The sequence below is a fragment of the Myxocyprinus asiaticus genome, chromosome 38 (assembly GCF_019703515.2).
Source record: "Myxocyprinus asiaticus isolate MX2 ecotype Aquarium Trade chromosome 38, UBuf_Myxa_2, whole genome shotgun sequence".
Taxonomy (NCBI): Eukaryota; Metazoa; Chordata; class Actinopteri; order Cypriniformes; family Catostomidae; genus Myxocyprinus; species Myxocyprinus asiaticus.
The window spans coordinates 35,843,278-35,867,073 of record NC_059381.1 but is presented as its reverse complement, the minus strand read 5'-3'; the positions used below and the strand labels follow the sequence as shown (position 1 = coordinate 35,867,073).

Genomic DNA, 23,796 nt, shown 5'->3' with positions numbered 1-23,796 from the left:
ATGTTCCTGAAAGTTCACCTCATCTAAATCTTCATCCGGTGTGGCTGGAGTTCGATCCATACGCATGGAAGCCACTGAGGAAGTCTCTGAATCCATCGACTCTTCATCATACCCATAAAATGTATCTACAACAATGTGCCTCTGGATGGATAACAACAAGGTTAATTATCTAGAAAAAACTTATTGCTTGCTAACAGTAAGCATGTTGTACCAACCTCAGCCACCAGGTGCCACTATCAGTAAGTACGAAATCTTATGCTGAAAAGGTGACATATTGTCTGTGGTACTTTATCTGTTGATTTATACATCTATATTTATAGTATAATACAGTAACAAGAATGTTTTGCCAATCCAAATCAAGAAAAAAATATATTATGTAAGAGATTCTTCTAATACATTAAATCCCACAATTAAATTAATATACCTCAGGTTACATATGTTTCATATGGCATTCGTTGTGAAGTGTGACAACGGGAGTTATTTCAGTTTGTTGGATGACCTTCACATTCTGTGACCTTGTCAGCAGATTTTATGCTTAATGATAGTGGCACCTGGAGGTTCAAGGTTGGTACCATGTGCTATTTGTTAGCTAACAATAAAAAAATAAAAAATAAAATAACAATGATAAAATTTGCAAAGAAAAAAAAACTCTTTTTCAGTGAAAAAAATTTTTCTGAGAAAAACAATTTGCCACATCAAAATAAAAATAAAATATCTACAATTTTGAGGGTAAAGTCATAGCAATACCAATATAAAGTCTGAATGTTTTGAAAATAAATTTAAAATTATAAGAATATAGTAGTAGCGTTATGAAATTGAAGTCATCATATATTGAGAAAAAATTCAAAAATATAGCATTATGAGATTAAAGTACTTTAATGATACTTCCGTACATATGATTTGTTTTGAGTGAGAAATGGGCCAAAATTGTGAGAACAAATACCGATTAGTGCCAGTCACGTCTTGGTGGAGGTTTGGATTATCAATTAATAACAATTAAAATTTTGACCTGTTCCTCACACAAAATATTTTTGGAGCTTGACAGATGTGGTAACTATGAACTTTCTTATAACATTCTTCTTTTAAAGGTTTTGTTATTGAATGGAAAAGAGCTTCATGAAGATTCTTCAAAATGTCTACTTTTGCTTTCTACAGAAGAAAGAAAGTCATACAGGTTTGGAACTACAGGGTGAGTAAATGGGTGAACTATTCCTTTAACAAGTAATTAAGGAGGACAAACTGCAGTCAGTGCACCTTTATAGGTCTGCTTCGTTTATGCCTCTTCTTCCTTAAGAGTTTTTCTCTATCCTGAAACACAGCATGAGAAAGATACAGTTGAAGTCAGAAGTTTACATACACTTAGGTTGAAGTCATTAAAACTAATTTTTTTAACATATCCACAGATTTAATATTATTTAATATAAGTTGTTTAGGACATCTACTTTGTGCATGACACAAGTAATTTTTCCAACAATTGTTTACAAACAGATTGTTTCACTTTTAATTGACTATATCACAATTCCAGTGGGTCAGAAGTTTACATACACTAAGTTAACTGTGCCTTTAAGTAGCTTGGAAAATTCCAGAAAATGATGTCAAGCCTTTAGGCAATTAACCAATTAGCTTCTGATAGGAGGTGTACTGAATTGGAGGTGTACCTGTGGATGTATTTTAAGGCCTACCTTCAAACTCAGTGCTTCTTTGCTTGACATCATGGGAAAATCAAAAGAAATCAGCCAAGACCTCAGAAAAACAATTGTGGGCCTCCACAAGTCTGGTTCATCCTTGGGAGCAATTTCCAAATGGCTTAAGATACCAAGTTCATCTGTACAAACAAGAGCACCAAGTATAAACACCATGGGACCACGCAGCCATCATACCGCTCAGGAAGGAGACGCATTCTGTCTCCTAGAGATGAATGTAGTTTGGTGCGAAAAGTGCAAATCAATCCCAGAACTACAACAAAGAACTTTGTGAAGATGCTGGAGGAAACAGGTAGACAAGTATCTATATCCACAGTAAAACGAGTCCTATATCGACATAACCTGAAGGCTATCAGCAAGGAAGAAGCCACTGCTCCAAAACCGCCATAAAAAAGCCAGACTACAGTTTGCAAGTGCACATGGGGACAAAGATCTTACTTTTTGGAGAAATGTCCTCTGGTCTGATGAAACAAAAATTGAACTGTTTGGCCATAATGACCATCGTTATGTTTGAAGGAAAAAGGTGAAAGCAACCATGAAGCATGGGGGTGGCAGCATCATGTTGCGGGAGTGCTTTTCTGCAGGAGGGACTGGTGCACTTCACAAAATAGATGGCATCATGAGGAAGGAAAATTATGTGGATATATTGAAGCAACATCTCAAGACTTCAGCCAGGAAGTTAAAGCTTGGTCACAAATCGGTCTTCCAAATGGACAATGACCCCTAGCATACCTCCAAAGTTGTGGCAAAATGGCTTAAGGACAACAAAGTCAAGGTATTGGAGTGGCCATCACAAAGCCCTGACCTCAATCTGATGGAAAAGTTGTGGGCAGAACTGAAAAAGTGTGTGCGAGCAAGGAGGCCTACAAACCTGACTCAGTTACACCAGTTCTGTCTGGAAGAATGGGCCAAAACCCAAAATGTTTGACCCAAGTTATACAATTTAAAGGCAATGCTACCAAATACTAACAAAGTGTATGTAAAATTCTGACCCTCTGGGAATGTGATGAAAGAAATAAAAGCTGAAATAAATAATTCTCTCTACTATTATTCTGACATTTCACATTCTTAAAATAAAAGAGTGATCCTTACTAACCTAAGACAGGGAATGTTTTTTACGATTAAATATCAGGAATTGTGAAAAACTGAGTTTAATGTATTTGGCTAAGGTGTATCTAAACGTCTGGCTTCAACTGTAGATACAGTATATACAAACATTAGTGCTTAGCTCTCAATACAGTGACTTGTATCTGATGATGACAGGAAATACTCACTCGTGTGAGGTCATAGATCATGCTCTGCTGCTCCAGAACCTGCAGCTTGAGGAACTCAATCTCCTGATCATCAGTGGCCTGATCCAGATCATTCAGAGACTTCAGCTTCTTCAGTGGAGGATGAGACGTAATCTTTTCCTTCTGAATACAGAACAACAAAATGACAATAGTGCTGTAGGATTCTGTTTGGATTTAATTATGAATTCAAGTTTATTAACATCCAGGTTCTAAACATCTTAAAACATTCTAAGATGGTTTGCTGGTTTTAGAGGGGTTTTGGGCACTTGTCAGCATGGCTCTCCATATAATCTCATTGCTGTCTAAGAGAAACAATTAAGATCCATTGGGCCTGTTTGCAGGTCCTCTTGCAGGTTAAATTGTTAGTAAGACAGACATTTGAGATTTGCAGACTTGGATTAATGTGAAAGAAAATAAAGGTGAAGGAACCCACCATCTCCAAGTTCTCCTTGGTTAATGATTTGAGTTTATCCTCCATTCTCTGAAGTGACTGGCTCAGTTCATCATTTTTCTTGCTCAATAATCTGTTCCTCTCCAGCAGCGGCTTGCACTGTTTCTCTGCTTCCCGAACACGCTTCAACTGAGAAAACAGTGAAAAGAATGAGAGAAGAAACTGAGGGTGAATTATGTAGAATGAATGAAGTACACTGCCAGCCAAAAGTTTGGAATAATGTACAGATTTTGCTCTTATGGAAAGAAATTGGTACTTTTATTCACCAAAGTGGCATTCAACTGATCACAATATATAGTCAGGACATTAATAAGGTGAAAAATTACTATTACAATTTGAAAAAAATGTTCAGAACTTCTTAAACTACTTCAAAGAGTTCTCATCAAAAAATCCTCCACGTGCAGCAATGACAGCTTTGCAGATCCTTGACATTCTAGCTGTCAGTTTGTCCAGGTGACATTTCATCTCACGCTTCCTGTAGCACTTTCCATAGATGTGGCTGTCTTATCGGGCACTTCTCACGCACCTTACAGTCTAGATGATCCCACAAAAGCTCAATGGGGTTAAGATCCATAACACTCTTTTCCAATTACCTTTTGTCCAATGTCTGTGTTTCTTTGCCCACTTTTCTTTTTGTTTTTCTGTTTCAAAAGTTGCTTTTTCTTTGCTATTCTTCCAATAAGGCCTGCACCCCTAAGTTATCTCTTTACTGTTGTACATTAAAGTGGTGTTGAGCGGGTAGAATTCAATGAAGCTGTCAGCTGAGGACACGTGAGGCATCTATTTCTCAAACTAGAGACTCTGATGTACTTATCCTCTTGTTTAGTTGTACATCTGGCCTTCCACATCTCTTTCTGTCCTTGGTAGAGCAAGATGTCCTTTGTCTTTGAAGACTGTAGTGTACACCTTTGTATGAAATCTTCAGTTTTTTGGCAATTTCAAGCATTGTATAGCCTTCATTCCTCAAAACAATGATTGACTGATGAGTTTCTAGAGAAAGCTGTTTCTTATTTTTTGCCATTTTTGACCTAAAATTGACCTTAAGACATGCCAGTCTATTGCATACTGTGGCAATTCAAAAATAAACACAAAGACAATGTTAAGTTTCATTTAACGAACCAAAAGCTTTCAACTGTGTTTGATATAATGGCAAGTGACTTTCTAGTTTCAAATTAGCAATTTAGCATGATTACTCAAAGATAAGGTGTTGGAGTGATAGATTTGATAAAAAATGACTTTTTTCAAATAGTGATGGTGCTGTTTTTTACATCAGTAATGTCCTGACTATACTTTGTGATCAGTTGAATGCCACTTTGGTGAATTAAAGTACCAATTTCCTTCCGAAACAGCAAAATCTGAACATTATTCCAAAATTTTGGCTGCCAGTGTAGGTATATCATTATATAAGACATAAGACAAAAAGAGATTTTATGTTTCCAAGAACACACTCCACATGTAAAAGTGGATTTTCTAGCTCTGTAAAACCCCATAACTATTCCACAGTTGAAATAGCTTTCTAAAAGTAAGGATTCTACATTCTGCCTGGATCCAGGATGTCTGTTCATAATCAAGAGAACAATCCAGAGGAAAACATTATTGCGCAAAGGTATAGCGCTGTTCAGCCATGACGTCAATTTGTTGGTGAATCCGGAAACCATCCTGGTTACTTGCGTAACCTCCGTTCCCTGATGGAGGGAACGAGACGTTGTGTCGATGTAGTGACACTAGGGGTCACTCTTGGGAGCCCGAAACACCTCTGGTCTTTGATAAAAGGCCAATGAAAATTGGCGAGTGGTATTTGCATGCCACTCCCCCGGACATACGGGTATAAAAGGAGCTGGTATGCAACCACTCATTCAGGTTTTATGCTGAGGAGCCAAGACAAGGTCCGTCCATTTCAGCGGGTAGTTCAGCGTTGCAGCAGGAGGGACACAGCGTCTCGTTACCTCCATTAGGGAATGGAGGTTACGCAAGTAACCAGGACGTTCCCTATCTGTCAATCACTCGACGTTGTGTCAATGTAGTGACATTAGGGGTCCCTATACAAAATGCCGCAACTGGCTGAACTGTGTTACGTGAACTGGCGGTGTGTAAAGGGCAGACCACTGTGTGCCTCGTAGCCAGCGCACCAGGCCGACACGTAACCCCCCCAACAAATTTATGAATGTCGAACGGCCCTTTGGGGACAAGTCGACTACCCAAAAGATAGAGACAGGCTAACCCATTCGTGGCCTCTTTTCCCCTTCTTTTTTACCACTCCCTAAAAAAGAAGGGGGATTATCTGACTGGGCCGCCAGGTCTAGTCGAGGGGTGTCCCTCCCAAGGGGAGGACACCGTGGAGACCACACCTTGCCCAAAGAGAGGGGGGGACATTTAAGTGGAAAATGCGTCACATGGTCTTGCCGACCACGTGGAGAGTCTCATGGTAGATCCTACCCAACGGGGAGGAGTTGCTACAAACATGGAGACTGTGGCAGAGGGAGCTCTGCCCAAGGAAGACGCAGTTTGACAACAGGAAAATGAATTAGCGGAAGATATACATCGCATGGGGTTACCTTACAGGGAACCACCACATGCGGAGCACCTACTCCAGAACAGGACTCTTAGTTAGCACGTGTAATGGGCCGGCAGCGAGTCTCTCCGAAAACTCTACTGCCACAGGGCTCAGAGGAAGTCAACCAGGGAACAAAGTTTGTGAACACTACTGGGAATTAATGGCGCACGTCTTCATCTCAGAGGAGGTGAAAGGCGCTATGTGCAAGCCATAAACCCAGCCAACTATCCCAGGCTTATCCGCTTGTATTGTGTGCCACTACCTGGGATGAAACCGGTTCCACCTGGAGGTTGTAGAACCTTGCAAAAGGAAAAAAAAGTGTTGCCCAGCCCGCTGCTCTGCAAATGTCTGTTAGAGAGGCACCCCTGGCCAGGGCCCAGGAGGCCGCTATACCACTGGTATAATGGGCTCGTAGCCCTACCGGGGGAAGCACGTCCTGGGCGTGATATGCCATAGCGATCCTCTGCTTGGAGAAAGCGCTTCCTTTCCGCTGTGCACCAAAGTAGACAAAGAGCTACTCAGAGATTCTAAACCTCTGCGTGCAATCCAAATAGATGCGTAAAGCGTGCACCGGACACAGCAACGACAAGGCTGGGTCTGCCTCCTCCTGGGGCAGCGCTCGCAGGTTCACCACCTGGTCCCTAAAAGGGGTCGTGGGAACCTTGGGCACATAGCCCGGTCGGGGTCTCAGGATCACGTGAGAGTAGCCCAGACCGAACTCCAGGCACGTTTCGCTGACAGAGAACGCTTGCATGTCTGTTACCCTCTTGATGGAAGTGAGTGCAGTCAGGAGGGCAGTCTTCAAAGAGAATGCCTTAAGCTCAGCTGACTGCAAAGGCTCAAAGGGGGCTCTCTGTATACCCTGAAGAACTACAGAGAGATCCCATGAGGGAACGAGGCACGGTCTGGAGGGATTCAGCCTCCTGGCACCTCTCAGGAACCTGATGATCAGGTCGTGTTTCCCTAAGGACTTACCGTCCACTGTGTCATGGTGTGCTGCTATAGCAGCAATGTACACCTTCAAGGTGGAAGGGGACAGCCGCCCTTCCAACCTCTCCTGCAGGAAGGAAAGTACTGATCCGACTGCACATCTCTGGGGGTCTTCCCATCGGGAAGAACCCCACTTAGCGAACAGACACCACTTAAAGGCATACAGGCGCCTCGTAGAGGGGGCCCTAACCTGAGTGATCATGTCTACCACCGCGGGTGGTAGACCGCTCAGGTCTTCCATGTCCCATCCAGGGGCCAGACATGGAGATTCCAGAGGTCTGGTCATGGGTGCCAGATGGTGCCTCAGGGGAATTCGGCAGGGGGGCTGTCGCGAGGAGCGTGAGGTCTGAGAACCACATCTGGGTGGGCCAGTAGGGTGCTACCAGGATGACCTACTCCTCGTCCTCCCTGACCTTGCACAGAGTCTGTGCAAGTAGGCTCACTGGGGGAAACGCATATTTACGTAGGCCAGGAGGCCAGCCGTGTGCCAGTGCGTCTATGCCGAGGGGTGCCTCAGTCAGGGTGTACCAGAGCAGGCAGTGGGAGGATTCTTGGGCCCGTTGCAAACAGCGCCCCAGCCTGTTTTGGAGGTGTCTGTCATGACCACGACATGCCTGGAGACCTGCTCTAGGGGAACACATGCCCGTAGAAATGAGAGGTCGGTCCAAGGGCTGAAAAGACGGTGACAGACCGGCGTGATGACCACGTGATGTGTCCCGCGGCGCCATGCCCATCTCAGGACTCGAATCTGAAGCCAGTGCTGAAGCGGTCTCATTTGCATCAACCCGAGCAGGGTGGCCACCGCTGAGGATGCCATATGCCCCAGGAGCCTCTGAAAGAGTTTCAGTGGAACCGCTGTTTTCTGTTTGAACGCCTTCAAACAGGCCAGCACTGACTGTGCACGCTGTCAAAGAGACTGAGTCCAACTCCAAACCGAGGAAAGAGATGCTCTGAACTGGGAGGAGCTTGCGCTTTTCCCAGTTGACCCAAAGCCCTAGTCGGCTGAGGTGTGAGAGCACCAAGTCCCTCGCGGCGGGGCAGATCTCAAAGTGCCACACCATGTCATGGCCGTGCTGATTCTAGGGACATCGAAGCACTTACCTTGCTCCTTGCGACCACCCCCGGAACAGCCTGGGACGGAGGAGGAAGATGCCTGTCCTCGCAACCCGTGGAGACTGTCACATCGGGGGCAGATGTGTGACACAGCTGGGCGCACAGGAGCGGGGAGACCGCTGCTGGAGCACCAATCCTGCAAAGATAAACCCATGGACGGTGGTCGTGATGATGACCGCACACTGAGTATGTGACCCAGGGAAGGAGGAAACCGCTCTTTTGCTGAACTGTTGGGCGAAATTAAACAAAAAGGCAACAAAAGATTCTCCACCTGGGTATGGAGTGGTCTTCCTACCAGCTCCAGTTGAGTGGGTTTTGTTGACCCTGGGTCGCCCGTCTCAGGGGCGCTTTGACGACCTTCGTGGGTTCTTAGCAGCTGACTGTGAGACGGGTGGTGTCTGCTTCCTGCGGTGGGCACCACGCTGGGGCCGGGCCAAAGGGGCGGGCTGTGGCGGAGCCGGTGCAGTCACCGCAGGGGGGTGCCCTTGGCGACGAGCAGACGGAGCCGTGCCGGAGCAGGATATGCCGGATAGCCTCTGTCTGCTGCTTCACAGTCGAGAACTGCTGGGCAAAGTCCTCGACGGTGTCGCCGAATAGGCCAGCCTGGGAGATGGGGGCAGCAAGGAACCGTGTCTTGTCGACCTCACCCATCTCGACCAGGTTGAGCTAAAGGTGGCGCTCCTGGACCACTAATGTGGACATCGTCAGTCCGAGAGACCGCGCCGTGACCTTCGTCACTCGGAGAGCAAGGTCGGTCGCCGAGTGCATTTCCTGCATCAGATCTGGGGCGGAACTACCCCCGTGCAGTTCTTTTAGCACCTTGGCTTGGTGGATATGCAGGAGAGCCATGGCGTGCAGGGCAGAGGCGGCTTGTCCAGCAGCGCTGTAGGCTTTAGCCGTCAGGGACGACGTGAACCTACAGGGCTTGGACAGGAGCTTTAGGCGTCCACACCAGGTGGCGGCGCTCTGCAGGCATAGGTGCACCACAAGCGCCTTATCCACCAAGGGAATCACCGTTTAGCCCCTGACCGCCCCCGCCATCGAGGGTAGTGAGGGTGTGGGAACTGAGGAATCGGGACCGGGCAGTAAAAGGTGCCTCCCACGTTTTCGTCAGCTGCTCGTGCACTTCAGGGAAGAAAGGCACTGGAGTGGGGTGTGGCTGCCTTGAGCGGCACAGCAAGCCCAGGAACCAATCATCGAGCCATGAAGGTTCAAGGGAGACCGGAGGGTTCCACTCTAGCCCGACGCTCGCGGCCGCCCGGGAAAGCATGTCCGTCATCTCTGCATCAGCCTGTGACTGGGCAATCGACCCTGAAGGGGGGAGCCCAGCTGAGGCTTCTGCGTCCGACTGGACATGCCCGCTCTCCGATACTGCGCTCGAGAGCTCATCAGCTTCGTGGGCTCCAAACAAGAGCCCGAACTCGCCGTGAGACGAGCCGGCGGACTCATCCGAAAGCAAGCGGCGACCACAACGTTGCCGTGGTCATGTTCTCGCAGTAAGAACATGAACCATCCACGAACGCTGCCTCCATGTGTGTCGCGCCCAGACACGAAAGACAGCGATCATGACTGTCTGAATTTGAGAGGTAACGACCGCAACCAGGAATAACATACAATCGGAAAGGCATCTTTAAAAAGACGCGTCTTTAAAAAGACGTTCCGTGTGTGTCACTCTTTTAGAGAAATATACTCTTTTAGAGAAATATACTCTTTCAGAAAATATACTCTCTTTTTTCTGCTGAACTGCCCAGGGGCATTCTCTGCAGTGCACCAGTGCAGAGGAGGGAGAAGCCGCTGAAATGCGGCGTCAGATCCAGCAGAGGTGAATGAACAGTCGTGAGAATTCAGCTCAATGAGCATGACCGTTCGGCTCCGAAGAGAAAATCTGAATGAGTGGTTGCATACCAGCTCCTTTTATACCTGTATGTCCGGGGGAGTGGCATGCAAATACCACTCGCCAATTTTCACTGGCCTTTTATCAAAGACCAGAGGTGTTTCGGGCTCCCAAGAATGACCCCTAGTGTCACTACATCGACACAACTTCGAGTGAGTAACAGATAGGGAACTAATTCACCATGGGTTCCTTCGAGATTTTTGAATTTATGAGTAAAATAAGGTCTGTGGTAAACATTACTTGACGATACATGGACGTTTTGTTCTACAACATAAATTACACACTTTCATACCTTAAACATGAATTTTGAAGCTGCTGTGTGTTTAAAAAAAAAAAAAGTATGTAATTCAATACTGCTTCAAAAATTCACATTTGTGGCATGAAAGTGTACAATTTATGTTGTAGAACAAAACGTCCACATATCGTCAAGTAATGTTTACCACAGACATTATTTTTCTCATAAATTCGAAAACCCCATTATATAAACCCCATTGGATAATCCAGAGGGAACCCCTGGTGAGTTCTCGCCTGGGATTTTGGACTACAACCTGAACAGCTCTATAGAGCTTTAAAATAAAACTGGACAGCATAGCTCAGATAATTGTACTTGAAAGAATTTGATGAGAAATATTTGTTCATATTGAAATGTACTTTGGTATCTTGGCAAATCTAAACGTGTGTATCTGTCTGCGTCCTGCAAGACAACAAGAAACACCCACTACACAACACGCCCACTCCAAGTATTTGTCTGAAAGAACTTTTAAACTCCTATGTAATTGCTGTATGATTCTATGTAAACATGACAAAGACTAACTTTTAAATTATATGTCACATATCATATTATTAAACCAGAAATAAATTGTTAAAATTTTATCTTTTCTGCTTTCTCCAGTTAGCATACAAGCTAACAGGTTAGCCTATTAATTTAGCACTGTTTCTTCTCCTCTTCATTTTCATTCTCCTCACTATCGCCACCTAGTGATACTGAGGTATGATTGTATTCTCGAAAACTTTTAAGTTGTGGTATGTTTAATAATTGTACAATTATTTTAAACAGTTTTAATCTTTGTGGTTAGGATTAGGTATAGGGGTAAAGATAGGTAGGGTTGCTGCGGGACAGCAAATGTGACATCCAACTGTTTCAAGACCTCAGCATTTCACCAGTTTTTTGAAGGGGCATAACTTGAAGTGAAGGGCCTTGTAGTAGTCTTGCAGGACACTGACAAACCATTCTCAATCTGAGGAGAGTTTAAGACATTGTCTCTTCTGAAACTCTAGAGGAGACACATGTGAGATTACTGGGGTCTTTTTCTCAGGAGAAACATCTGAGAATTAGGAGAGTTAAGCAACAGTCTCCATGTAATCTCATTGCTGTCTAGGAAAAACAATTCAGGTTTTAAAGAGATTTGTGATTTTTCTGTCCTACGACATTCTAAAAAATAATTTGATAATACTGTCAGAAAGAAATGTACCAGTTCATTTCTTTCATCCACTAAGATTGTGTTGCGGTCTTCCAGCTTACGGATGGTGGCTTTGAGTTCAGAGACACGTTTCTGGTTTCTTCTCATGTCCTGTAAAAAAACACACACCACATACATCTATACATTTAACATTTTCATTTATGTGTGTTTGGGTTACACTAGGGTCAATTCTTAATGTTCAACCACATTTTTAGTGAACAACATATATATAAGTATTGTGTCATTTGGACATTTATGGAGCAAAATAAATATATCATAACTAAAATACTAGCATTACAATATCTGCCAATATTTACATAGGGTTCTTTTACACATTGCTTGAGAACAAAAAATGTAATCAAGCATATGTTCACTTATTTTTATATATATGTACACATTTTATGTGTCAGCAAGGAGATTCAGATATCATATGTTTTCTGACAACAATTAAAAATCACAAAGCAGGACAAAATATTTGTATACTAGCACTACAACAGGAGTTTTAAACATTTACAGATACAGGGATCCTGAACCACCTTTGTGCTTACATTAAAAAAGAAAAAAGCTCTTTTGATACAATGTATAGTGCTTGTGTTGGTCTGCAAAACCCGCACAAGATTCACATTTGCTGCTACTGAGGTTGGAAAATGGGTAAGGTTAGGGTTAAGGGGTAATTTGGGATTAATTACAGATTTTATTTAAATACAGGTTCTTAAAATGTAAGTGGGTCATTGACAAATAAGGTTGTTTGATGTGATAAAAATGAAAACTCTAGTTTAAAATATGTGTGTCAAGTTCATAGAGATGTAATCTTGGTGTCAATGTTGGTTTCATACATTACTGAGTCAGTTTTATCAGTGTTGAGGTTTAGAAAGTTACTGATCATCCATGAGTTGATGTCTTTAATACATTCAGAGAGGGAACTTTTGGGGAATGGGGCAGTGTGCTTAGAGCTGCTATAAAGTTGAGTGTCATCAACATAACAGTGAAAGTTGAGGACATGATGGCGAATAATGTGACCTAGAGGAAGCATATAGGTGATGAAGAGCACCTAGATTGAATGTGCATTTTTTTTAAATTGCAGGCCCTGAACTTTTGAATATTCCTCCTAGGGGATTCATGTGACTGGCACCACACTTAGGCAATATTATGCCAAGACATTGAAGGTGCTAAATTGCGAACGGATTTGTGATATATTGAATGGTGTCGCCATAGCGAGGTAATAAATTAAGGGCACAAATGTGAAAAAGGAAGTTCCTTATATCTTCTGTTTGCATTGTATGATTTTGATGAAAATTCAGCTGTATGTTTGGTAATGGGGGTTGATCACATTTATGCGGCTATTATGGGTCATGGTCATAGCGCCACCAACTGGCAGCAGGAAGGCAATTTTATCAGACTTTGAAATAGCCCTCTTGTGTTTACATGAATTGCTTAAAAATTCTTTAGAATAATGTCAAGACTGCTGATGTAAAATTGTAAAGGGATATTTGATATCTTAAATACTGTTGCCATTGCAATTTATTGTGCAGGTGAAAGCAGTTTTTAAAGTGAAATAAAAGTTTATTGTAATGAAAAAGTACTGCACAAATGTTTATATATATATACATATAAATAAAATATAATAAAAATATCAACTGAAATTTAAAAATACTAGAAAATCAAAGTCAGTTCTGTTCCAAATTTTAGATCGAGTGGCAAAGTGCTCAGACGCAGTACCAGAAATGTCCAATAGAGGACAGCCAACCTCCATTAGTCAGAGGACAGCCAAGCTCCAAGAGGTCCTCACTGCAGCCTGCAGCACGATGACGTACTGGTTTAGATCCAACATGTACTGGATGTTGTAACACGCATACGCCAGAGTGAATTTTGGTGACGTCATGATTGTTTGAACATGCATTCGCTAACTCAATTGCACCGATGAACTGTTATTGTATGTGTTTTTAGCGTTTATGTTGTCTTTGTTTGGTAAAATTGTCGTTGTTTATGTCTGGATTAATGAAAAATATATATATTTGTTATGGATGTTAGAATACCCACTCGTAAAATCATAAATCATATTTCATGATATATGCATGCACAATGTTTGTGTTTGTTGCAGAGCTTCAATTATTATTTCTATCACGTGATCTTAGGTTTAAAAGCTAAATGTATTTTGTGACTACTATAAATTCATAAGCAATTAGTAGACTTAATTTGTGTAAAATGCTTTGACATTTTTAACGTGCTTAGTGCCAGTATGAAACAATCATCTTTTAACAAGCTAAGGGATGTTACCATTTTATATGCATTCAATGTTAACATGTTTTAAAATAAAACCATATTTGTTTATTTGATTTGGGTCATATGAATTACTGTTGAGTAGAAGCAAAAATGAGTCAACTATTTTTGTTTTTATTCACATTCATGATGTTACCAAAATCCACTTAGGGGAAGGCGTGCTACAACATCCAGTACGTAGTGGATTTAATCCAGTCCGTCATCACGCTACAGGCTGCAGCGAGGACAGACTCAATAGGCTCGTTTGAGATGAGCAAGTTCTGCGCAGAGTCGATCACCGGTGATCACCGGCAGGTGCATGCCGGTTAGAAATCTGTCCGACTTGCTGTGATGTCATGAAGACGTATGTCAAAAAATGTCCCGCGAGGCGGCGCAGATGCTTTTTCCAAGTTGCGCGAATTGCAAGTACGATGGGAAATGACTTGCTGACGACACAGCTTAATGCTTATTGGCTTAAACAACCATGATATTTTGTTATCTTACAAAATGTTAGATTTTTTTTTATCTATAATATCATGTTTTTATGTGTATAAATTATATGTGAATATTTTAAACACTGTGACAGTGCAATCACTGTATGGGGTATGTGGTAGGTATCATATTTCTGAAATATCTAAAATACACGTCTTTATTAAACTAAAAATGGATGGGAAGACACAGTTTAAGGTACACTGACTGTCTTGTTCATCATATTTATTTTTCATTCGAAGCAACAGAATTTAAATTGTATCCACTTTATTAACAACAAAGCACATAAACTTGAATCAGGCAATATCTGCCTTTGATCTCGTAGCAGCTATTCCACTACGAGAAGTGAGAATTGTCCGACTTGACAGCTCTTATTTCACTCCTCCCCGGACCGCAGCCGTCTACTCTCGTCTACTTTCAAGGCGAGGCGTTTGACATCTCAAACGAGACTGTTACAAAATGTGCACTGGCTATTTGCCTAGATCAATCAGGCCAATAGATCTCTAGTAATGGTTTGACTGGCAGGTCATGTAGGCAATAGATGAAGTTACTCTTTACAAACAAACGCTCTGCCCTGCCCTGCCCTGCCCCGTCCGGGTTCTTTTAGTTGTCCAGAAAAGAGCTGCTGTCTATGGGCACTTTGCTCAAATTACATTGAAACTGCGCAAAAAGTGCTGTTTGTGGGGTTGAAACACCCTGTTTCCACAGAGTAATGGAGATTAGGGCTTCTTTAAATTTCCACCAGATCATTGCATCAGGAAAAACTCAGGATTTTACATAAATGATGATATTTCACAGGTCACCATCATTGTTATCACATATGCTGTATTAGACCCAATTGACCTGCAGCAGCTGTTGGTGGACATTACCTTTTTCTACGAATAAATCACACAAACTCTGATCTTAAACAGCTGTTTTTAATTTCCAAAGTGCTGTCGCTGTGACAGATATGAGGTCAAATATGATCTAACAATGATCAAGACCACCATGTATGATATAACGGGAGGAACGGGACCCGTCTCCACCACCGCAGCGCATGGACTACTGTTTCAGAAAGGATAAGTGAATAAAAATAATGTCATACCGCAAACATAATGTCTTTGCATTTATTTTGAAAGCAGTAAATAATATTGTTCAATCAAAACGGCTGTTATTAAGTTTTGATATGGAATATGATAATACTGAAGTAAAATATTATATTTGTTATATGTGGGTTAATAATTTAAGCAGTTAAGACACATATTGCATGTCTGATAGTAGTTTTCATTTCTACGTTAGTCTTTAAAAGTGTGTTAAACGTGTGACAATGTGTATTCATCAACCTGTTACATGTTTGAAATATACAGGCTCACTGAACCAAGTTTAAACTTGTTTTTCCGATATTTCAGAAAAGAACCCACATACTTTCTTCACTGTAAACCATAGATATTCCTTTATAATAACTTTTTATTAACATTAAAATACATTATTACATTCTATAAAGCTTATAATATTATTAAAACTGCAGCACTGCCTATTTCCACCATTGAAATCTGCTGCTCAAAAGAACCCAGAAGCATGGTTTCCTGCAGTGTGACATCAGAGTAATTTTATCTATAGTGTGAGGTTTCTCAGTTTAGATAGCGACATTAATTTCAAGCAATCCAGAGGAAATATCTTGTATAATTTATATACAATATAATAATTTAAATGTTTGTTGAAAATGAATATAGTTGCTGGCTCCAACTGCTAACAATTGTAACCAGTTATTTTAGAATTTATTATAATATTTCTAATCTTGTAAACTTCTTATATTATGTTGTGCAATAAAATGTTGTCACTTCACATGTGGTTTGAGAGGCATTTCTAACATTAGTTTTGTTTAGATCTCAAACTTGATATCTTACTGTCCCAACTTTATGGCATTTTATGAAAAAAAAAAAAAAAGACTTGTCCTGTCCTTAGAAAAAGCTTTTATATAACTGATCTTTTTGTATTATTGTTCACAAATTCATATTGTGTTTTTATGCCAATTCCTGCCTAGTTTACTCAGATAATTGTGCATATGTGGTCTTTTGGGAATCAAACGCCTTGCCTTGAAAGTAGATGAGAGCAGGCTGGTGCAGTCTGGGAAGGAGTGAAATAAGAGCTGTCAAGTCGGAGAGTTCTCACTTCCCGTAGTGGATCAGCCACTATGAGATCAAAGGCAGATATCACGTGATTCACGTTCAAGTGCTTTGATGTTAATACAGTGGATGCAATTTAAATTCTTTTGCATTTAAAAGACAATAAATATGATGAACAAAACACTCAATGTACCTGTTATTTAATTCCCCCCATAAGATGTGTCTTTCCATAAATTTTTTGTTTTATAAAGACACATATTTTAGATATTTCAGAAATATCACATAACCCATACAGATATTGTCAGAATGTTGGGAATATTCACATATAATTTATAAACATAAAAGCATGATATTAGAGATAAAAAAAATTAAACATTTTAAAAGAGAACAAAACTTCAGGGTTGTTTAAGCCAGTGAGCATTAAGCTGTGTCATCAGCAAGTCATTTCCCATCGTGCTTTCAGTTCGCACAGCTCAGAAAAAGCAACAAAAAGGGGAAGGCGTGCTAGAAAGCATTTGTTTTTTAGCCACACTCAAACAGCCCACCTGAGGCCTGTACCATGAAGGTCGCTGAATGAACTCAGGGTTTCAGGATTGGTTTCAGGTTGACAAATTCAAACCAGTCCAATCAGGTTTAATTGGTACCATGATGCAGCTCATCAACTTTCTCTGTCAACTCAGGCTTCCATCCTGACTTTAAGATTAGATTACGCTCTTGTGCACAACCAATCATGTGAGAGAATGCAGTTCACTTCTCCTGAGAGACTTATATCAAAACGTTTTGTGGAATAAACTACTTTGTAAATATACATGGGATAATAGGAAACCTAAAATTATTCTTAAAATTCTTAAAGTTGTCAAAAAGGCTCGGAGGACTAGAATTCCCAAATTTAATAAATGATTATAAAGCTGCCCAAATTCAACCTATATTGAAGAATCTAAAGTGAAACGGAGGAAGATGGAAATTTATCAAATGGGGGAACCTATTAGTATATCTCTGTTCCTACCCAAACAAAGCAACAAATTTAAATCAATAGATTATATTTGTGTTAATAGTATTTTTTGGATTTGGTTAGAAAAAAAAAAAAAAAGAATAGTGAAATTAAGAAAGATATAGTTAATTTACAAGAAATTGCTAAAGATCCTGATTTCATGCCAAATAGATTAAATAATATATTGAAGTTTTGGGCAGATAGAGGTCTGATATCAGCAGATGTTCACTGATAAAGGAATGGATACCTTTTCAAACCTAGCAAAAATTATGAGCTTCCAAATAAAATAAAAATTACATTATTTACAGGTAAGATGATATTTATTAACAGAAGTTAAAGAAATAAAAAGGAAATGTATCCATTAATACATTATATAACTGATACATACAACTAATCCAATACAAATGTTAGGAATGTTAAAGAGTGCACTTGAAAGAGATATACAGGACACTCTGAATACAATTATATGTAGGGAGGATGAATTCAAAATAAAAATTATTCAGCAAGACTGGGAAGAAATATCATATAATGCATTCCATACTACTCAATCCAGTGTTTGGAGGGAATCTGCTTGGAAGATACAAATGAGATTTTTTACAACACCTGCTATTCAAAGTAAATACAACAGCATGGTAAAAGGGGATTGGTGGAGAAATTGTGGAGAAAAAAATGCTCATTACAGTCAAATTCTATATGACTACTTATTGGATTGAAGTGATTCGACAGGTTCATTTATTATTTAACTGCACAATAGAAATACATCCAGAAAACATTACTTTGGGTAAAATGCCATTGTCCTTAAGAAATAAAACTGAACTAAATATATTTAGGGTAATCAGAATAGCAGCTTTGAAACAGATTACAAAAAAAATTGGCTTAAACCAGACTTAAACCAGAACCCCCACAATTTCAAAGATGGAGAGAAACGATTTCAGAAATATACCAAATGGAGAAAGTAACATTTATCATTAATAATAAAAGTCTGGAATGTGAACATAAATGGGATTTGCTAAAATATTATAAATTAATTTAGATAGATTGTTTCCTTCAGATTCTTGCTTTTTGAACAAAATTAGTTCAAATACGAGGTGTCCTATCTCATTTAATATTTTAAAAAAAGGAGGCGATGTCTTAACTTTCTTTCCACTTTATTAGAAATAAAATATAACATGTAAATGAATGAATTACACGTTATTTATCAAATATGTTGTGAATGGTTATTTGATATGCTTATTCAAAATAACCCTGTTATTCTTTCTTGATGTACAATTTGTATATTGTCTTTAGTAAAAATAAAATGCAAAAATAAAAAGCATAAACAAGGCTACTACTGATTAATTAAAGTGAGCACTTAGAATACTGTATGCAAAAAATTGGTATGTAATAATATGTATTTGTTCTTTTTATAAAAGACGTATTTTGTGTACTGCTTATATTGCTTATTGCTTTTATTATTATAACGTCAAGTAAAATACTGTATGTTCATCTCGAGTCCATGAAAGAAAGAAGGGGTTTGGGTAGCATTCACCCCTTTCCATAACAATCTTGAGCTTTTAATATGTTAAAAATGATAATTTTTGCAGGTATCATATTAATCCATTTTACTGACTGTTTTATAGATTTGTTAATATTTTCAAAAGATATTTTTTGCTATGGCTACAGAGGGTAAATGAAAAGCAATTACATTTTAAATAAAAACAACACTATCTGCTGAAAATCTACATTTAGATTCTCAAATAAACAATTTATCATGAAGCATCAATTTTGTGGATTTCTCAGATTTTATTTGTAAAGTGCACTTTAAGAGACACGGGGGAGTGACTTGATTGGGTCAGAGATGTCATTTTGTTCTGGTAGAGAATTATTGCTTTCGGTTCATTGCTATCACTTAAAAGACTGTCATTTGGCGCCATCTGCAGGCACAAAGGCGTAACTTGAAGATATGCTCAGTGAACGAATCAATGAATGAATCTGAACAAATCTTATTGGTGAATGGAATCAAAAGAATCGAGTTACTGAAATGACCCCTAGGGGTCCATAAATCCCTTGCTCTATAACAATAAATCAAAGGCAGTTTCTGTTTACCGGACTCCCGCAATGCTCTGCTCCATCTCCAGCGCGGCCGGGGATCTCTCTCTTCGGGCTACCCAGGCTGCATTCTGCCTCTTTGACCAGAAACAGCTGCTCATCGAGCGCATCCTTCTGAAGCTGCAACTTCTGCATGGAACCTGTCGCTGTTTCCAGCTCCTTCTCCAACGCGAAGATCGTTCTGTCTTTTGCTTTGATTTCATCCACCTGCACAGTTCAACAGAGTCACAAGGTTATTTACTCTATTACAGGACCATTTGTTCACGGAAAATATGAAAAAGGAGGCATAGAGTTAGTTAGTTTTAAGCAGAACTGCTAGGAATGAAGTTTGCTGTGAACTATTTATGAAACATTTTCTCATAACTGGAATTGATCATATTTTTAGGTGGTCTGGAATAATGTGTGACATTATGAAAGAGTGTCTAATAACAGGATGGTTACTGAGATTAAGCGACTAGTATTTGGCTTGTCATGTGATCCCAACATGGCTGCCCCCATGAGGAGACCCTCCCCATGTAGGATAAAAGAGCTTTTATAAGGTTACTGACATTACCGAAGTCTACATTTCATGCGAGTCATCATAATGTTATACATACAGTGGCAAGAAAAAGTATGTGAATAATGTTGGAATTACCTGCATTTTTGTATAAATTTGTCTTAAAATCTGGTTTGATCTTAATCTAAGTTACAATTATGAACAAGCACAATCTTTTTTAACTAATACCGCACAAATTATTGTATTGTTTTTGAAAATATTGAATACATCATTCAAATATTCACAGTATAGCTTGTAAAATGTATGTGAACCCCTAGTCTAATGGCATCAACAAAACCTTATTAAAGTCAGAGTTGGCAATCCTGGCATCTAACAAATGAAACGAGATAGGATGTGTGGGTTAGAGCTACTTTGACTTATAAAAAGCACTCAAACATTTTGAGTTTGCTATTCAAAAGAATCATCTGCTGATGTGGACCATGACTCACGAAAAAAAGAGATCTCAGAGCACCTACAATCAAGAATTGTTGCTTTGGAAAGGGTTACAAAGTTATCTCAAGGAGCTTAGATATTCATCTGTCCACAGTTAGACAAATTTTCTATAAATTAAAACGATTTAGTACCTAAAGATGCCAAAGACCACCTTGACACTACAACGTTACTGGGTAAAATGTTTTGTGGACTGATGAAACTAAGGTTTAATTGTTTGGGAAGAACACGTATCATTATGTATGGCGTAAAAAGGGCACCGCATACCAACATGAAAAAATAATCCCAACAGTGAAGTATGGTGGAGGGAGCAACATGATTTGGGGCTGCTTTGCTGCTTTGGGGCATGGACCGTTTGCCATCATCAAGGGAAACACAGGATAATGTCAGGGTGGCTGTGCGCCAGATGAATCTCAGCAGAAGTTGGGTGATGCAGCAGGACAATGACCCTAAACATCAAAGTAAATCAACTACAGAATGGCTTCAAAAAAGTAAATCAGGAGAGCCCAGACCTTAACCCAATAGAGATGCTGCGGAATGCCCTCAAGAGAGCCGTTCACACCAGACATCCTAAGAATATGTTGAAGCAGTTCGGTGAGGAATTATGGTTCAAAATTCCTTTGGAATGTTGAGCAGATCTAATCCGCAGTTTACGGAAACACTTGGTTGAGGTTATTGCTGCCAAAGAAGGATCTGCCAGTTATTAAATCCAAGGGTTCACTTACATTTTCCACAGCATTGTGAATGTTTAATGGGATGTGTTCTATAAAGACATGTAAGATTATAACTGATTTGTGTGTTGTTGCACATTGTGTTTGTCTATACTTGTGACTTTGATGAAGATGAGATCACATTGTATGACCAGTTAATGTAGAAAACCAGCTATTTCCAAAGGGTTCACATACCTTTTCTTGCCACTGTATGTTTCAATATTGTAATGAATTTCTTCAGGAGTAAAACTTTTTTTAATGAGGAATAAATTATCAAGTGCGAATGCAAGTCTTGTTGATGTATGCTTAAAATAAATAAATAAATAAATAAATAAACCTACACCCAGATAGCACACGTACATCTCCGATCTTTTCATCTGGAAAGCATCACAATCTAATTAACATCTGCTAAACATCTTAAAAAGATCAGATTTACAAACAGTCTAAATCGTAAAACATCTCGAAGACATCTAATGAATATCTTATTGACATCCGAGAGGAAACGTCTTATAGGCATATTGCAGATGCGCAAACAATCTAAAAAATAAGTCTTCCAGATGTAAACACACATATCAAATAGACGTCTGGGTGATGAACGTGTGCTACCAAGGAATCCACTTAACATCTGCTAAACATCTTAAAAAGATCAGATTTAAAAAACATTCTAAATCATAAACATCTCAAAGTCATCTGATGAATGTCTTATTGACATCCGAGACATACTTATTGTCATACGTCTTGAAGACATATTGCAGATGAGCCAACAACGTAAAAAATACGTCTTACAGATGGAAACACACACATCAAATAGATGTCTGGTGGCAGTATTTGCATATAAACTTAAAGAAATGTTCTGTGTTTAATACAAATCAAGCTCAATCGACAGCATTTGTGGCATAATGTTGATTACCACAAAAATAATTTCGACTCATCCCTCATTTATTCACAAAGACAAAGCAAAAATCGAGGTTACAGTGAGGCACTTAAAATGGAAGTGAATGGGGCCAATTTTTGGAGGGTTTAAAGGCAGAAAAGTGAAGATTATAATTTTATAAAAGCACTTACATTAATTCTTCTGTTAAAACTCCTGTATTAATTGAGATGTAAAGTTGTTTAAATCATAATTTTTATGGTCGTTTTAGGGTTTACGATGTAATGTCATCATGACAAACTTATAAAAGTGGATAAAACGTTACACAGAAAAGGTTGGTAAGTGATTTTATCACACTAAATTCATGTTAACGTCTTGTGTCTATACTTTTGAAATAGTTAACGTTTACTGATTGGCCCCATTCAACTCCACTGTAAGTGCCTCACTGTAACCTTGATTTTCGCTTTTTTTAAAGAAAAGGAGGGATGAGTTCAACTTACATTTTTTGGTGATCAACATTATGCCACAAATGCTGTCGATTGAGCTTAATATGAAATTGAAGCCGGAATATTCCTTTAATTCAAAGGGAAAACAAACGTATTTTTCTTACCCCACTGGCAAATAGTTTTTTCTTGTTTTAAGCATAAACTTCAAATTTTGATAGATCTCTCTGAAAACAAGACTTAATGTTTTACGCCATTTTGTTTCTCAAGAAAATGTTTTGTGTTTTAAAGATGTTTAGATATTTTAACAGGAAAACAAGACAAGATTACTAAGTAAGAAAATTATTTTAAAATGTCTTTTTTTTTTCTACTTCTGCACCTCAAGAATGAGAATAATGGCTCACCAGTCGTCTAATATCTCGCTCACAGTCCCACTTGATCTTGGTTATTTGATCCTGGTGCGCTTGATGCTCAGAGCGCAAGTCACCCGCCTTCATCTTGTCGGCTAAAATCACTGTATTCAGCGCTTCATCTGTCTGCCGTTTGGAGGACTTTAGCTCTGCTATCTCCTGCAGCAGTTTTACACGCTCCTGGTCAAAGAATCGGCGGGCCTCCTCTCGGGCCTCTAGCGTTAGCGCAGTACGTACTTTCTCACTACTGCCATCGCGCAATGCACTAAGTGCAGTCCTCAAACGCTGTATCTCGCCTTCTTTGATCTTTGCGGTACGGGCTAGTTCTTGTTCATGCTGTTTTGTAAGCGATTCCCTTAGTGCGGCGAGCTCCTTTAGCTTCTCTTCGTGCCAACGGGCACGCTGCTCCGTCAATGCCACAGTGTGCCGGTGCTGCTCCTGCTCGCGGATGCGCTTGCCTTCCTGCACCTTGTCTCGCTCCAGCTTGGTCACCTGCAGAAACAAATTCATGAGTAGCTGACCATACTAACCAAACTAACATGAATGCTTGATGCATGCTAGTGCTTTCTGTAAAACAATTTTGCATTTAGCCAATATCTGTTCTAGAAGGACAAGACAAGTCAAGCAGGTACATCAATTAACGATTTGTCCTCAAGAAATCAGTACCCAAGATGACCCAACATCTCTGTAAATATTTGGATAGCATCGTGGCTGAAGCACATGAAGTGCTACCATAAGTTATGATGGCAAGTACATCGTTCTCATAAAGTATATGAACATTTTAGACATGCTTAAAAATGTCTGAATGCTATTGCTTTAAATAACAAAATACTGAACCAAGTGTCATCTGTAAAGAAATGCTCAAGCTTATTTCTGAACTAACTTCACTTTTCCATGCTATTTTTGCAATTTGGCATGACTTTCTGTGCTGCTTTATTGTCTGATTCACTAAAGAAATCATGTAAATTAGGCAATGGCACAAACATGA

General features: G+C 39.9%; 1 protein-coding gene across 1 annotated transcript in view; it reads right to left on the bottom strand.

Moving 5' to 3' along the window:
- Positions 1-23,796, bottom strand: part of LOC127429128 (janus kinase and microtubule-interacting protein 2-like) — a 91,077-nt gene that overhangs the window by 20,659 nt on the left and 46,622 nt on the right. Inside the window, exons 3-9 of the mRNA XM_051677964.1 lie at positions 22,803-23,300; positions 19,387-19,596; positions 11,470-11,568; positions 3,429-3,575; positions 2,978-3,118; positions 1,255-1,308; positions 19-141 (exon numbers count right to left, since the gene is read on the bottom strand). Of these exons, the coding sequence (XP_051533924.1) occupies positions 19-141; positions 1,255-1,308; positions 2,978-3,118; positions 3,429-3,575; positions 11,470-11,568; positions 19,387-19,596; positions 22,803-23,300 (1,272 nt within the window). The remainder of the gene's footprint in view (positions 1-18; positions 142-1,254; positions 1,309-2,977; positions 3,119-3,428; positions 3,576-11,469; positions 11,569-19,386; positions 19,597-22,802; positions 23,301-23,796) is intronic.